At 36.5% G+C, this 18,347-nt stretch overlaps 1 protein-coding gene across 2 annotated transcripts in view; it reads left to right on the top strand.

Annotated features, from left to right (window-relative positions):
• The window catches only part of LOC149552165 (golgin), a 268,394-nt gene that overhangs the window by 18,097 nt on the left and 231,950 nt on the right, over positions 1 to 18,347 (top strand). For both annotated transcript variants that reach the window (XR_016352869.1, XM_089787651.1), the window contains exon 4: positions 7,008 to 7,115. Coding sequence is in view for 1 of the 2 variants with exons in the window: in XM_089787651.1 (XP_089643777.1) it covers positions 7,008 to 7,115 (108 nt within the window). In the remaining variant the exon portion in view is untranslated. The remainder of the gene's footprint in view (positions 1 to 7,007; positions 7,116 to 18,347) is intronic.

Raw genomic sequence — 18,347 nt, 5'->3', positions numbered from 1 at the left:
ACAAGATTGCAGTGGAGAGATCTATGGCAGTTGAGAGGGAGGCTAGGGAGAAGTTAGTAGCGGACTTGGCCAGCCAACAGGCAGCATGGGTAGCTGAGCGAGCAACAATGTTGAGGGATAGGGAGGCGGCCGTGCGAGATAAGGAAGCAGCTGAACGGGAATTATAGTTGGCAAAGACAGGCTATGGATGCAGCGCTTCTTCTGAAGGAGGTTGTAGAGGTTAACACATGGATTCAGAAGGATTTGAGCATCCAGATAGAGCAAGTCTATGAGTTGCGTCGTCAGCAGTATTCTTCAGGGGCACCACCTTCTTTCTAGTATTTTTTGTTGTATATGGGTTGTCTCCTATTTTGTTAGTCGTCAAGAGACGACTTTTCTTTTTGGGGGGGATGATGTCGTCGACAGATTTTGTATTCTGGAGCCGACTAGGTTATGCCGTCGGAGATTGTGTATTTGGTAGCCAACGGGTAGATTAGGATTATTTTGTAACTGACGGACCCCTTCGGGAAGGTTCGGCGGAAAGTATTTATACCTGTCTGGGATCATTGTAAATCACCTTATCTTATCTTATGCTTTGTATGTAACCTGTTGGCATATGCAAATAAAGGAGTACTGCGGTTGTTGTTCTTATTCATTGTCTGTGTGCATCAATCAATTAATCTATTTGGTAAACAATGATAAGGGGTCCCTTGCCAAGTAGTAGCTTATCAACTAGAAAATTCAAAATGCTGGTATAAAAAATAATAATGAGAATACATAACCATATTCCTTGCATCTATCACAATCTCCATTTAATCATTCTTGTGTTGATAAAGTAAGAAACAATGCCTACTGAAGGGAATTGTTAATCCAGTGTTCAACAATGACACTTGATATTTAGAGAATCAAAATCAATAAACAACTTAAGAATTCCAGCAACAACCAACAAGGTCAAGATATTACCATTAATAAGTCGCTCTTGATAGCTTAAATAACTATTGAATTAGAAGTCATTGTCATGGAGTGATAGTCCAGATATTTGTACATTTAGTTTGTTGTACTATTCATAGTATACGAAAAATTAAGGATTAAAGGTTCCCATGAAAATGGATCTGTAACAATATAATTAGAAATGGTTATACAAAAAACAAGCACATTTGAATTAGTAGCTCTAGGCACTTTCTAGGTTTTCTATGATCTTCAGGATTTGGAAGTTCCAATGGAGGATGGTGATCTCCTTATGTTTTTAAAGAAACAATATTGCTTCTACGCCAAGTGGAACCTCCTCTAGACACTAATAATACCTCATTTCTACAACTCCATGGCTCAGTAATGATAGTTACGAGGAAATATCCAACCAACGTTAAAAAATTCTCATTCCTTCCTGAAGCTTCCATTTATTATTGATAATGTGCATTCACACTCTTACCATTTATTACAAGGAGTGCATATCATGTGAGTTATATTTTTGTGCACGATATTTTGTGAGTTACATCATACTAGAGTTGCTAGTCACCTTGAAGTTTTATCTAAGAAAACCCATGTGATAAGAGAATGATGGTTTTTGACAGATTTGAAAGAACATGTATCATTTGTTTGAAAAAATTTGCTGCTAATTACAAAAAAAATCCTTGGTCAAAAACTGCAATGTAAACATAGAAGAGGTAACTTACTGTTTTGTGCTAATGAAACAATGGTGATTTGGATCTTTGTTTGAAACCTGAAATCAGTTTGCTGCCCAATCTTGGACGGAACTATCACTTAAATTTTTGTACCATTTCCTTAATGTGAAGCATATTAATCATAGTTATAAATCAGATAATTGAGAAAAATCTAAAGCTGAATACATATCTTTAAATTAATTAGGAATATAAAAAACTGAAGATTGAAGAGATGGCTTACCCAGATTGGTTAGTAGTGAAATAAGTCTTTTTTCCGAATACTGGGGGCTCCTGCATAAAAATTGCAATGGCACTTTCAAAACTTATATCAAGAAAAATATCTTCATATCATCAAAAGGAACACTCTTTTATATCTGGATTTAATTATTTAAGCTATAGGAGAATCAGTAAGTTGCAACATCTGGATATGTAACTAGTTCAAGCTAGATATACAAGGCACTACCCCTATTAACCTGCATGTTACAAGGATCTCATGTTTTAGGGATGTTGAGATATAGATGTACAGAGAAAAACACACGACTTCAAACCGGTATATTCTACAGTGCCACATATCATTTTTGGTGATGTCATAAATAGACATAAGGGTTAATCAAAGGGGTAGTTAAGTTATAATAACCTCTATATTATATATTGAGCTCAAAGGATATTAATACACTTTGCAAGGCCCCTTTTATATTTCCTCAATATATCAAATTCTTATATAATAAAATTGGAAATCATAATCTGAGAAATTACAACAGACATATGCTAGCACCATATCAAAAGGTCAAAGAACATACAAATAGGCGAAGGAAAGTATATGTATTGTGTTAAGGATATTAAGAATCTTGAAGAAGCATTCTGCATATTCATTATTGTAGCAATGGAAGCATGGGAGTCTATATATGCAGAAGATTGGACAGGGGGACATTACACTTAGCCAAAATGGAGAAATTGAGAAACAATTGGAGTTCCCTAAATTTCTTCTTAACAACAAAAAAATCATTTAAAAATCCTTAAAATTCATACAAAACGTTTGGAAGTATGGTGTTTGAGTTTGGATATTGACATGTTTTATGAGCATGGCAGGAGGCCATCAAGCTTGCAGTTTATTTTCTCTGTTGCTTATAGTTAATTAAATTGGAATAAGAAGAATTTTGGATCTGCCTTTATTTTAAAGTATTGATTTGTCAGTTCATAGCACAATTTGAGAAGCTACACTTGTACTTGTCAATTAAGTTGCCCAGTTATTGTCAACATTAGAGGGCTGTCTTCCCCGATTGAGATGTTCCAGGAAAGGAGAGCTTGAGTTATATAATATGCTGGGAAGAGAAGGCATTCACTTGAAATCTGAAAAGCAAAAATTAATTTTTTCATGGGCTGAACATTATCCCTCTCTGCATAGAGATCAAGCTTTTTGAAAAGGGACACCCTTAAGAGCAGATCACCATTTAGATTAACATCTGGAATGACAATTGTGTCCATTCTTGACAGTAAAAATGTTTACTATTTTGTAATAGTTTAATGAATCTCAATTTTCTTATGTTATGTTTCAAAACAATACATAATATACAAATATAGTGTTCATGAACATTTATAAGTTGTTTGCTGTCCACGTTCAGACTATGTTATTAAAACGGTATCAAAGCTCAAATCCTGCCAGCCTATGAATCATGGAGGGAATTTTGACAAAAAGAAGGGCAAACCTTTTTCAAGATAAACTTATGGAAATTCATAGAAGCCAAGTTAAAATGATTAAGCTATTAGAGAAAAAAAGTTATAGATTTAGAGAAGCATGCAAAATTTATAAGTATAATAGAACCATAATAGAAACAATTGAGCCTTAGGTATAAGTATGTCAGCTTTGAGATATCTCCCACACAAGGCCTAGACATACCTCATAGATTCATCTTGTATACCTTGATACTAATATGATGCAGAGATAGGTCAATCCAACCACTTGACCAAATCACTCTACGAAATGTATAATAAACCACAAGGTTTCCAACTTTCGCTTAAAGGTTTCCTTTGAAATAGAATCAATTGGTTTTCTCACAACCTAAGGCTCTCACTACATCTTCTAAGGTTGATCTTATCACTTTCTAACATGTTTAAAACTCTCACAAAGTCTTACGAAAAAAATAGATAATGAAAACTACCAAAATGATCACAAATGGGTGAATCTCCTTGTAGTCCTACAAAACCTAATTTATGACCTTTTCATAAACTTTCTCAAAAAAAATTTTAATAGACATATTATATATCATAGTTGATAGTGGGATCTATATGAGATATGTGAAACACATGTACAGGTCCTTTGGACCAACTATATGGAATGTGCAATTTTAATTTTTTTCACAAGTGCAAGCTAGAGATCTTATACTAGCTGAAGCAACTAACACTTGTTTAGTATTCACAAAAACTCATGCAACTTGTATTCATGATTATCAGTTAAATAGATTTGATCTATTAATTTTAGTCTTGTATTCATAATTATCAGTTAAATAGATTTGATCTATTAATGGATGATTCACTAATGTCAATATTGATCAAGATCCACAAAGACGATGACCCTTAGGGAACAATATATATGTAGGGAATTTTCCACATTATTGGATACATTTAAAAATTCCCAATAAAGAGACCCCCAATCAGTTAAAGATTTTTCAGTGGAGGTTCTCACATATATGAATTACCATTGTGTTCTTGTGTCTGCGGAGACTATCAGTGAATATGATTATCTGTGCAGCAACGACTTCATAATCAATCATTACATATTCTATGTTTTCCTCAAATTTGATTGTGCATGAGTAGGAAAGATGCTAGACAACATATGATTAGAGGACGATTGAGTCATTCCCTAATTACCCATGTCACATACTATATCATTACATGCCAACACGGCATTGAGTCATTGGATTATAGTTCAATGATACATATTGATAAAACATTCATTCTTGTGTTGCATCTAATGGATACTTCACAGGATAGAGTCGGCTACATTCCATTATATTAAAATATATTAAGAAATATGCAAATTCGTTTATAACCAAAAGGTGCAATATTGATAAAGGTAACGCTCATTCAATGGATACATCTACTCACTATGAGATAAAACTATTTGATATTTTAAATTTATGAAAGGGATGGAGAATGTATTAGGGGAGATATAATACTGTTCAAAGAAGTTATTCCATCACTCGGAACCAGATATCAATCAATATAAATTATATAATTACTCTTATTCAATCATCAAGCAGAAATAAAATAAACATGGCACCCAAAAAGACAGGAACTCAGGCAACTTCTGGACGCATATATAAAGCAAACAATGTGAATATAAATATATGCTCACAGGAATATTGAGTGAATGAACATATATATAGATATATCTAAAGTGCACCAAAGAGCTATCAATATAAGTGTTTTTACAATAACAGAAACATCAAAGGTTTTAGCATACTCAGAACCTAGAAAGTGGGATCATTACAAATGTCGTATCACATGTTCAAACTGTCATTTCCAAAATGTTATTAAAGTTATAGAAATATAGCTGCATATATTCATTGCATCTATCATTGGAAGCTTTCTTGATTCAAGACAATGTCGTCTGTTCTTGTCAAGTTGATATTATAACGAATTTTTAAGGATTAATATGTTATTTGATATAATCATCAATGTTATTGGTTGATCCATCAAACCATTTTCATAAACTTATATCATGGAAGAATAGGTCGAAAAGTAGTTAAATCAGATCAAATATCAATTTATTAATCAGTAATAAAAAGAACTGTCTATAAATTTTGAAAAGAAAGAATTTCCTTTCAGTTGAATATAAATAAATCAATCTTAAACCCCATAGCATTGGACTGGGGACATTACAGCAACCTAAGCTGTTTTAAACTTATTTCTGCAATCTTCAGTTACTACTTTTGAAAACCATTGTTTAGTGATGGGGATTAAACTCAACTCTTCGAATAGACTAATTTTATGGTTGGATAAAATAGTCAACCATTCTATTAAGTAATTCAGGACCCAATGCTTCTTTTATGTGGTAAGTAATTCTATTATGTTTGGACTTAGTGTTGCTCCTAAATGTCATCAGGATCTTCTAACTCAAATCAATGGATAGTAAGACTATTTACATACCCATATTTCTATACTTTTGGAACATTCATTTTCCACTTCCTAGGCAAAAAAAGAGTTGTGAACCTGGTAATTTGAAGATCAAATGCTAGTTTCTGTGGTGAGCCCATGCTAGATCTATATATTCTTGGTCAAATTTGTGGCTGAATCTAGGAAAAAACTGAAAAACAATTAGTGCTCATAAAAAAATGTTCAGTTAGGGAAAAAAAATATTAGAAAGTTCAAAAATAGCAGCGAAATCGCAATTATTGTACTTTGAAATCTGCTCAATTGGTAAGGATCTCAAATGGATTTACATCCCATTCCATCAGTGACAATGTGAGAAAAATAGTTTGGAGACCAAACTATATTTTTTACATTTCCCCGCTGTAAATTTAACCACAAGTTTGTCAATAACATGTAGAAGAAATGCTTAATCACCATAGGCATCTTACTCTTTCCTGCGCTGACATACAAATGTGAAATGATAAAGAAAGCCAAGTGAAAAATGGCAGGGTCAATGTCAAGGATTTGTTGAGATGTGTTGAGTATAGGGCAATTTTGGATCATGTTGACCCACTGACGAGCAAGGTTCTGGGTTGACTCCAAAAGTCACATAATTATTTTAGAAACCAAGAAGTGAAAATTCGAGAACAACAAAGAATCTCGAACATTGTCTGCAAGAACAGAACATTGATGAGCTTTGGCATAATTAATAATCAAGGAACTCTTTGAAAGATTTGAATCTGTCTGTGGTTAGTGTGGGTCAAGGTACCTGTATGCCATATCAAATGAGGTGTATGGCTGTGATCAAACCATTCACACTGTTACTTGTTTATTCTCCATACTGACAAAGATACTTTGGAAACAAGTTCTGTGCAATGAATTTTTTTACATGTTTGGCATGAGCAGATGACTTTTCCTACTGATATAATAATCACCTTGAAGTTTATATCATCCAATTCCTTTTGTTTGAGTTTTAATATATATTTATCTTCTCAGAACTAAGAAAACACAGTCAGTAAACACTGTCCGTTTCCTTTAGTCTTAGTATCACACACGCGCACAAGCACACACACACACATGCAGGCACACATGCGCACGTGCATGCACACATGCGTGCGCACACACACACACACACACACATTCTCAGAACAAAGGAACAATGATTAGTAAACATGCTGGTTTTCTCTGTAAATATAGCTTTAGTTAAATTGATGACACTGTTATTTATTTATGCAGGAATGTGGAACAAATGACCTGATTGATAATGCAGAGAATTTGGATTTCTGCAGACATGGAAAAGACAGGGCAAATCACAATTGCATTGATCTTGTTACCGAAAATTTGGTTAGAAATCTGAATCTTTCTTCTTGTTCAAATGGTTTATATTGCTTTATTGGCTTAAAAAAAGAACAGAATAAGAAAGGGGAAGGAACTGTGAGCAGAAGTATTTGCCATGTAGGTCCTTAGAATAATCAACCTAAGGTTGGATTCTATTCCAAGGAGCGAATAGGAAAAGACACGGTTTATTATAAATGACTATAGAAATAATATTACATCCAATAAGAACCCACAAGAAACTCATAGAACACAGTCTTCTTTTCTATGAGGTGACAAGCCAGTTTTAATGGCCTTGCTTCTATTGCTTTTGGAATCAGTAATCCTTATGTCTGTTTCATGTAAGAGTTAAACAAGTATATCCACTATGCATTTGGGATATTCATATTTCTCACATCAATTATCAACATTATATCATCTCCCGCTTCAAGAAATGTGAATTTTGAAATGCTTATTTATTTATAGAGATTGTTCCTGCTGAGGCAAACCTTACAGTCTGTCAGTTCAGACTCAGAAGGATCATAGAGTTTTGAACCAACCAATATGGATCTATATATGCCACATTCTAATTACAAAATACTACATTTAAAAAGAGTCTCTCACATTTGGTCTTCATGTCTATTGTACATGAATTTCTCTTCTATCATTTCTTCTTAAGTTTCTAGGTGCGCTTAATAGTACTGATTGGAAAGGATTAACCACAGCCTCTTTTAAAGACTATAAATTTAGCTGATTCTTCTATTATTTCCTTGAAGAATAGAAGTGGAAAGGAAAGAGAACCTCTAAAGGAATTCAGTTGAAAATATCAAAACTTAAGAACAAGAAAGCTTCAAGTGTCTCTTGTAGAGCCCAAGACATCCTAGAAGACTGCCCCATCAGTAAAGGTGGTCAGAACAATTGCTGGACAGGGTTGTAATGATCAGCCCTTAGCACAACCTGCAAGATAAACAAAGAATTTTTCAAAGGATAGGTTAAGGTCTCCAATATAGTTTGCAAACTTTCCAAGTACTTGTCGAATTTTGTGGGGGTAGTATTAGTCATGTTAACTTGTGGGTATATGCTGATGAGTTTCCAGTGAGTTTTGGCTTTGGACTAGAGGATTATCCATGGGATCTTATGCTGGGTGGTTATTTTTTATGTTAATTCACTTGTATAACCGGATAGACATGATTTTCTAACAAGATCTGGTGTAATCTCCCATGCCATCAAATCTTCCTCGCACAACATTTTTGGCATCGTTCCTAAGATACTGGTTTGAATATGGATGTAGATGCAGATATGAGAAACTGATACGTGGATGCATGATTTTTTTAAAGGGTTCTGGATGCGTTTGCGTACATGTATAAAGTAGCCTTACAATCTTTGAAATCAGATTATTTGTGTTGAATTTCAAACAAGGATTATAGTTTAAAGGTTGCTGAATTAAATGCTGGTCAATTAAGGAAAAAAGAGGATGAGGTTAATAAGTTCAATAGGGAGCTTAAGAATGCTCCAGAGGCATTGGATAATACACGAGTTGCTCTTCATGAAGCAAAAAACTCAGATTGTTGTCACCAAACAATCTAGGGAGTAGGAGGATAAAAGATGGCATGAGTTTTTCCGGGAAGCGACTAAGGAACTTGATAGCATTTAGTAGACTTACGACTTGGATAGCTGTCCCAAGAAATTAAGTAACGTAACATTGGATCATTTTCAGCTAGTAAACAATTCCTTGTTTGAGGCGGATGCTGATTGGACATTTGATTATGTAATAACCCCAATTAGTTATAACTTTATCAAACACCAAATTATTTTATAATTCAGTTGTTTGACATTTCGTCAAATACTTTGCAAGCAAGCTACTACTGTAATAACCACTGCTGGTTATGACCACAATAATTCTAATTTTCTTCACTATTCAGTCATTTGATATTATGTCAAACAATTGGCAAGCAAACTTATTACCATTGGATATGCTGATAGATTTGAGATTTCACATCTTTTTTTCTTGTGTTAATACTTTGGATTTTTGCATACATAAATATAAGAAAGAAATGACAGTGCTGAAAATATGTTAACAATCAAACCCAATGTGCTCAATATTCATAAATGATCATCAATTCTTGCCAACTACATTATGACAGTTCTGGACATAGAGTAAATAGCAGCCAGTTTTGAAATGAAATTCAAGTGCAATCTTATTCATATGATTTTAATAACCTTACACAATAGTCTTAACAAGTAATATGAAACCTAAAATTCCCAGCTATAGTCAACTTGCAGCAATAATTCCAATGACAATCTCACAGATCCAATTTTGAACTCTATCAATTTCTATAGCAGTTCACAAAAATCCCTTTTCCATAGATCCATAGGATACCTCCAGCAAACAATCTCCTTAGACATAGATTAAACAGTAGGAGAATTAGCAAATAGTTTTACCACAACAACTATTTGCAAAGCAAACCTTGACTAAAATCTTAGATCCGAATCTACAATACTTCAGCTGTAGATCCAATGGGACAACTCAGAATTCAGACCCTTATACTTCAACAACGGCAAAAGCCACAAAGGCATCAAAAGAAAATAAAATATCCAAGCATGCTTTTCTCAACAAATGACCTTGTATTTATAACCTCCGGATGCCCTTTTTGTTGCCAAAATGTAACTTCACTCAAGAATCTTCACCACACAACATAATTAGAAGCTTCCATTAGATTCTTTCACTTCACATGGCTTAACTAATTAATAAATGGCTTTTTCCAATGATAGCTCAACCCAAAACTTAAGTGAAATTATAATTTTATAATAAGCCATTTAATAATTTAATAATAATTTAGTCACTAAAAATATAATAATTCCCAAAATACTCATCATTGAAATATGCCGTTTGAAATAGGAGTTATACCTATAATTTCTCCATTTGACCAAATGCACTTTCCAAAAATAAAAAGGGTCCATCTCAATCAACACCCCACTTGCCACAAATAGTAAGTACACAAAACTAAGCCTAAACGAAGTCCAATTTGAGCCAAATGAAGAACAACCTGTAGCTTACTGAATTATGGAGAAGACAAGACCTTCCCAAGCCAAGCCACTGCCTCAGAAGACCGTCTATCTGTTCGGCGGTGTTTCTGTATTCTGTAGCCGACGTCGTCGGAAAATAGTTTGTAACGGATAGAATATTTGTGGCCGATGGACTCCTTCGGGAAGGTTCGGCGGTAGTATTTATATCCCGTCTGGGATCATTGTAATGCATCTTGTGATATGATATGCTCTGTATGTAATGTCTGGCGTATGCGAATAATAATATAAGTTCTGCTGTTCGTGTTCCAGTTATCTGTATGCATTAATCTAGTTTACCAGTATGGTAAACATTTGGCGCCGTTGCCTTATGAATCTGGAAGGTGGGAGGAATGAAGATTAATGCCAAATCAGCTTAACAAAGATCGGAATAAGGTCAAGGGAAAAGATGGAATCCATATTGCGCAAGAGAATTTAATTCTGGCACAGCAAGCCGATCGCCAACGGAGATTTCAGAAGATTGCCGACGGAAATCGGAGCGCCGAAGAATTGTTGGAGGAGACTCGGCAACGGGTGGAATTGGTGGAAGAAGCACGGGAGGAGTTCTTGAATTTGTGTTCGCCGACGGAGGAAAAATCAGACGGAAGAGCATCAACTCGCACGAGCGTGGAGTGACCTCTTCGTCCGGGATAGACTTCCGCGGGAAACAACTTCAGAAGATCCTTCTTCTTCAACAAAGTTTGTAGCTGTCGACACCTCCGGTGTGGGAGTGCAGACCTCCGATGTGGGAGTGCAGACCGCCGGTGTGAGTGCAGACCTCCGGTGTGGGAGAGCAGTCCGCCGGTGTGGGAGTGCAGACCGCCGATGTGGAAGTTCAGACCTCCGGTGTGGGAGTGCCAACCATCGGTGTAGGAGTGCAGACCTCCGGTGTGACAGTGCAAACCTCCGGTGTGACAGTGCAGACCTCCAGTGTGGTGATGGCGGGACCCAAAGAGAAGCTGCCGAAATTTGAAGGTGATGGTACAATCGACCCCATCCGACATTGTAAGACATGTGAGACGATCTGGCGGGCAAATGGAATCACAGATGTCGACGAATGGGCCAGGCAATTTTCGGCAACCCTACGGGTGTCGCGATTGATTGGTTTTTGGATATGGATCCGCAGAAGCTGGATACTTGGGATAAGATTAAAAAGGAGTTCCTGGCAGAATTTAAACTCTTGCGAGACGATAATGAAATTGTAGCAGAGATTTTCAATACGAAACAAGGGAAGCACGGAACTGTTCGCGTCTACGCCAGGAGATTAAAATACTTAATAAACAAAATGGAAAGCAAGCCGGTGGACGGATTGCAGAAAAGGTGGTTTGTGGACGGCCTATGCTCGTAGTTGTGGAGGAAAATGAAAATTGTGCCACCGTCGTCATATGTGGATGCTTATAATAGAGCCCTGGACCTTGAAAGTGCGTACAAGATAAAGAAGAAGAAAACTAGCTCCTCTGACTCTGATGACGACGAATCTGTTGGAGATGATAGCAGCGACGACGAAGGTAGTAGCAGCTGTTCGGACCTCCCGTGGAACCTTTCCGCGGAGCATTCCCGCGGAGTTTTTTTTAATGTTCCTGCGGAAGGCTATTTTTTTTTGGCTACCCGCGGATTTTTTATTCTGATTCCCGTGGTCGCGTGGCCTTCTCCCCGGATTTCTTCTCGGCGTTTGTTCTTGCAGCGGACTTGTCTTCTTCGGAGTTTTCTTGTCTTGCGGATGGTTTTATGCGGGTTTTTCTTAGTTCTCTCGCGGAGGTGGTTGAGTTCAGCTTGAAGGACAAATTCAACTCGGAGGAATTAATATCATTTTCTTGACAGGAACTGGCAGGATAGGAAAGAGGCACAGTAGCGGGCGAGTAAAAAAAAAAAAAGGACGACAAATTCAAATTGTTCGGAATGAGTAACAGATGATGCCAAAGGAAAGGGGAAGCAGCAGTGGTTACCAGAAAGAGTCTGGAATTGGCAGAAAATGGCAAAAACAGTGCGTTCTGTGCATTTTTATGTGGGTTCCAGAGTGTTAATTTGGTCTTGGCGGCGAGGGGAGGGGCCCTGTATCGCACTCGGGGCATTGCCCTAGAACCCCGCGCAGGCACTACCCCTTGACCCCGCCCTGTACTGCGATAGGGAGTGCACTCGGGGCGTTGCCCCAAGACCCCGTGGGGGCGCTGCCCCTCGACCCCGCCGGGGGCGTTGCCCCCTAGACCCCCAGTCGTTGCGGATATAAGTCGTGGGAGTCTGACCAGTTGAGAAGAGTTGAAGTTGTTGCAGGCATGGACTTTCTGTGTACCAGAGGCAGTGGGAGCAGGTGTTGGCTGTGAGGCTGTCTTGGTGGATGCGTAGAGAGCTCGGGAGGAGCTGATCATCTAGTTGGAGACAGTGCAGCGACACTTGGCTCGAGGTACCGAGGAGTTGGATAGAGAAAGCAGCACGGGTGGCTATCAAGGTCAGCTTGAGGAGACAGTATTGTGTTAGCAGAGGCTACAGGTACGAGATGAATGTGGAAGTGATGGGATAGAAGCAAATTTTTCTTGTTGCAGTTAGTTCGTTAATGTATTTTGTTTGTTAATTTGTCTCAGATATTTTGTTAGTCGTCAGGAGATGACTGTTTTTTTGGGGGGGATGGTGTCAACCGACTGGATGGTCTCGGTGGTGTTTCTGTAGCCGACGGGGTGATGTCCGATGGTGTTTCTGTATTCTATAGCCGACGTCGTCAGAAAATAGTTTGTTACGGATAGAATATTTGTGGCCGACGGACTCCTTCGGGAAGGTTTGGCGGTAGTATTTATATCCCGTCTGGGATCATTGTAATGCATCTTGTGATATGATATGCTCTGTATGTAATGTTTGGCGTATGCGAATAATAATATAAGTTCTGCTATTCATGTTCCAGTTATCTGTATGCATTAATCTAGTTTACCCGTACGGTAAACACTATCCACAATAATTAGCCTATGAGGATCACAGTAATAGGTTAATCCCTAAAACTCCAATGTTGGTGAAAATGGGGACATTACAGTCCTCCCTCCTCGAGATTGGTTGACCTCAAGCAATTTGGCAACACAGTGAACTCCATCCTCCACTTGGATTGCAAATGAAGAAGTGCGTGACAACCCTGTCGACATTGAACCAATTGCAAACCAACATCATCAGGACCAACCACATGTCTTGCAATATAACACCCAACACTTATGTTGATGTAGAAGTCACAATGTCACTAGAAGGCAACTCCATGGAAGATCTATGCATCCTCTTATTCCCTGTATCTTCCCACATAATATATATTGAACTAGAATCCTAATCATCGCCAACAATCCCTGCAAAAGACGTAGCTATAGGAGAACCATATGCACTCATGCCAATTGTAGCAACCATAGGTGTAGCCATGTCAAAATATGTTGTCATAGGAACATCATCAATTGTCGCAACATAAAAGTGAATTGAATTTGCAGATGGTGAAAACTGAGTCCAACTCCACTCAGGTGAGTGATCAATATCAACCTTAAACAATTGATTGTCATAAGACAATGCTGCATCCATGTCAAATATAGGATTATCCACAAAGGGAACCTCACTACTGTGCTGATTTGAACTATAACATGACTCTGCCTCGACACCACTCACCTCATCATCATTGACATGTGTGCTATCGTTAGGGCACATAGCTACAATTACTGCATGCATACTGCTAAACTCCTAGCTAGATGGCTCAACCGACACATAGGTTGTTTTTGATATGATAGTATCCTCGCATGCTTCTACTCCCACTATTGTTGTATCGCTGTCAAATACATGATCCTAGGAACTCATGCCAACAACTGCATCATCTGACTCAACCTGACATGAATTCTCATCACGTTCCACCACAACTGTGCCCAATTTATGTGGTCTCTCATAAGAAATGTCGTGCGCATTTGTAGCCGCAACTATATCATCACATTTCGCTTTTCGAAAAAATGATATCATGGTTTGCTCAAATCTCGGATTTGAAATCAGTTGGGTCATCCATTTGTGATTTTGATTCAGCTCATTCACCAACACATTCAACTGTTTCACAATACCCCGTATCTCAGATTCTCCATCCCTAGGTGAAGAAGTACGCCCTTTGCGGGTATAATGAATACCAAACCTCTTGTCACCATCCATAACACTGAAAACCGAATCACAAAATCAATCAAACAATCTATGAAGTAAATACTAATCAAAATAAGAACTGAGCGGAATTCCTGCAGGCAGGTAGGAAGCCGCTCTGATATGACCGTAATAACCCCAACTAGTTATAACTTCATCGAACACCAATTTTTTTTATAATTCAATTGTTTGACATTTCATCAAACACTTTGTAAGCAAGCTCTGATACCACTATAATAACCCCTACTGGTTATGATCACAATAATTCTAATTTTCTTCACTATTTAGTCATTTGACATTATGTCAAACACTTGGCAAGCAAACTTATTACCACTAGATATGCTGATAGATTTCAAATTTCATACATCTTTTTTGCTTGTGTTAATACTTTGGATTTTTGCATACATAAATATAAGAAAGAAATGACAGTGCTGAAAATATGTTAACAATCATATCTAATGTGCTCAATATTCATAAATGATCATCAATTTTCGCAAACTACATTATGATAGTTTTCCGCAGAGAAATAGTAGCCAATTCTAAAATGAAATTCAAATGCAATCTTATTCATATGATTTTAAAAACCTTACACAAGAGTCTTAACAAGTAATATGAAACCTGAAATTCTCAGCTATAGTCAACTTGCAACAATAATTCCAACGCCAATCTCACAGATCTAATTTTGAACTCTATCAATTTCTATAGCAGTTCACAAAAATACCTCTTCCATAGAGCCATAGGATACCTCCAGCAAACAATCTCCTTAGACATAGATTAAACAGTAGGAGAATTAGCAAATAGTTTTACCACAACAACTATTTGCAAAGCAAACCTTGACTAAAATCTTAGATCCAAATTTACAATACTTCAATTGTAGATCCAATGGGACAACTCAGAATTCGGACCCTTATACTTCAGCCGGGGCACAAAAATCAGAACTCAGAAAAAGCCACAAAGGCATCAAAAGCGAATAAAATATCCAAGCATGCTTTTCTCAACAAATGAGCTTGTATTTGTAACCTCAGGATGCCCTTTTTGTTGCCAAAATGTAACTTCACTCAAGAAGCTTCACCACACAACATAATTAGAAGCTTTCATTAGATTCTTTCACTTCACATGGCTTAACTAATTAATAAATGGCTCTTTCCAATGATAATTCAACCCTCAACATAAGTGAAATTATAACATAATAATAAACCATTTAATAATTTAATAATAATTTGGCCATTGAAAATATAATAATTCTCATAATACTCATTATTGAAATATGCTGTTTGAAATAGGAGTCATGTCTATAATTTCTTTAGGTGACCAAATGCACTTTCCAAAAATAGAAAGGGTCTATCTCAATCAATACCCCACTTGTCACAAATAGTAAGTACACAAAACTAAGCCTAAATGAAGTCCAGTTTGAGCCAAACGAAGACTAACCTATAGCTTACTCAATTTTGGTGAGCACAAGACCCTCTCAAGCTAAGCCATTGCTTCAAAAGACCCTCTATCCACAATAATTAGCCTACAAGGATCACAATAATAGGCTAATCCCTAAAACTCTAATGCTGGCGAAAATGGGGACATTACAGATTATCCACTTTTTGAGCTAAGTATAGAAGATCTTTCAGACTCACATGATGAGGATGATCTTGACTAGAGAATGTGGGTCCCAGTTGCAACTCGTAGTGGTGAGTTTGGTTCACAAGATTGGTGTGGTGACCTGATTTTCAGATTTAGCAATGTTTCTCGTTCTTTGATCATCTTACTCATGGTTTTAGTTTATGACTTACACATGAGTTGGATAGACTCCTTGCTACACGAGTTCAATAGATCTTGGTTGAGGATTGATGGGAGTTATAATTTGATCATAGTGGATGGATTCTTAGTCCTTTCTTTACTTATGACATCATCATACCCAGGTGTGTTTCAAATTGATGATGGAAAGTATGGCCTCTCTGCACCTTTGGTGTTGATTTTAGCTATTGAGCAGTTTGAATCCATCAGTATTTTAGGATGGATGGTTATGATAGGGATTAGTATGTATTTCCATGTGGGATCACTCATAGTTGGAGAGTTGTCCAATATTAATAGCTCCTCTAGAAATTTGTATCTTCTCATATCCACTGATCATGATGGTATAACAGTGTGGGATCTTGGTACTGGTGTGACTGATGTTTACTTCAGCAACGTATTGATGAGTGGCTACATAGTTTTGGGCTTGGAGTAGTTTTAATCAGAGTAGCACAGCATATGGGTGTAGTAGTGATTTTCAGGGTGATGTGGGATCCATGTATCCTATGGATAGAGGAGTTGCACTTATACCTCTTGCTTCACACTATGAGAGGATGTTATCTCATTGATGCCAGGATGAGCTACAGAGCTTCTTGTAGGTTTATATGGGGTCTTGGTACCGATTGCTTGAGAATAAGCAATCTTGAGGAGAGAGGACTTGTAATGTCCCTTTTTGGGGACATTTGGAAGTTAAGAACATATCCATTTAATAATAAATTTGACTTATGGGAGCATAATACAAATTTATAGAAGGGGTCAATTTAATATTATAAAGTGGGAAAATAAAATTGACAAAGGAGGAATAAGATGGAAAGATAGGAGAAGGGAGTTCAAGGGTCACAACTTTGGGCAATAAGAGAAGGAAGGCTTCATTCATTTGGACATGCTTGGATATTGATTTGGTTTGATATTTCTCTTGGAGAAATTAGGAAGCTTTAGGTTCTTTTAGGAATCCGAGGATGCAAAACCCTCAGGTTCTTTTGTGTTGGATTGGACATAGCTCTGATTCATCTATTGTGAATTTGCGACAGAGTTCACAATTTCTTTTCAAGTTCTTCTGGTTATCCAATCTAACTATTACCTCTATTTTTACGATTGGATATGTTGTCCTACATTTTGTCACCACAAAATGTTGGTAACAACATGAAACTTTTTCAAGTTGGTTTTGCATTTCTCTAAGCTTGAATTTGATATTCAATTGCTTAATGTTGATCGATTGATCAATTTTAATTCATATATCAAATTGTTTTACTGAAGGCCTTTGTCAAATCTTTTTCGTTTTGCTTTCTGTTGAGCCTTTTCTTGATTTTTGAAGCCTTCATCATCCTTTCTTTTCTTTTGAGTTTGCATTTGTTTGTTTTTAGTCCTTCGGTTTTGCTCATGTCATGCCTTTCACTTTTCCCTTCAATTCGGTCTAACTTAGAGGTCAATTGGAGTTGTCAGTCAAGAGATATGCCTACTTTAGTGCCTCAAAAGTGGACCTTTTTGGTGCAACAACACGAATTAAAAATATGATGTTATGTTTTCAATTTGACTTTCACTTTTTAATAAACATATAACTTATATTCACTTTTTGTTATGTTTTTAAGTTACTTTAACTTCAAATTTTTAAGTGAAAGTAACTATAGTGCACTTTATGTTATAATTTTAAGTTGAGTTACTTTTTAATTTTTCACTTAAAATAACTATATAACTATATAGTTTTAGTTTAATTTTTGGTTTTAAAAATCAAATGTTTATTTAAAAATGTTTATATGTTATATTTCTAAATATGATAAATAAATATTGTTTATGGCCCATTTTGTAATATTTTTATAATTTTAAGTGAATTAAATGACTTAAAGTCTTCATAAGTGGACATTTTATTTGCAGTAACATGTAAAATCCATCAAAAGTGGACATTTTACATGTCACTGCATATAAAGTTTACTTTGGTGGACCTTTTTGATGCCATTACATCAAAAGTCTATCATAAGTGGACCTTTTTGATGCTATTGCATCAAAAGTGAAGTTTTCATGCTTTAACATCTAAAAGGTGAGTTGCATTTTAAAACATGCTTCCTCTCCCAAAAGGTTCGATTTTGCCTATTAACATATTTTAAAACATATAAGAGCACCCAAAAAGTGTGATTTTGAAGAGACGCACATTTTAAAATATTTAAGTGACTCAAAAAGGTCCGGTTTTGATCAAAAGACATGTTTTAATATATGCCATGACATCCAAAAAGTCCATTTTTGAAGAACATGTTTTTGCCTTTCGAGAACCCGATTTTGATCACAACT

This window comes from Cupressus sempervirens, chromosome 6 (genome assembly GCF_028749045.1).
Source record: "Cupressus sempervirens isolate cs-2001-9-10 chromosome 6, ASM2874904v1, whole genome shotgun sequence".
Classification (NCBI taxonomy): domain Eukaryota; kingdom Viridiplantae; phylum Streptophyta; class Pinopsida; order Cupressales; family Cupressaceae; genus Cupressus; species Cupressus sempervirens.
The sequence above is the reverse complement of the archived record's forward strand: the minus strand, read 5'-3'. Positions and strand labels throughout refer to the sequence as shown.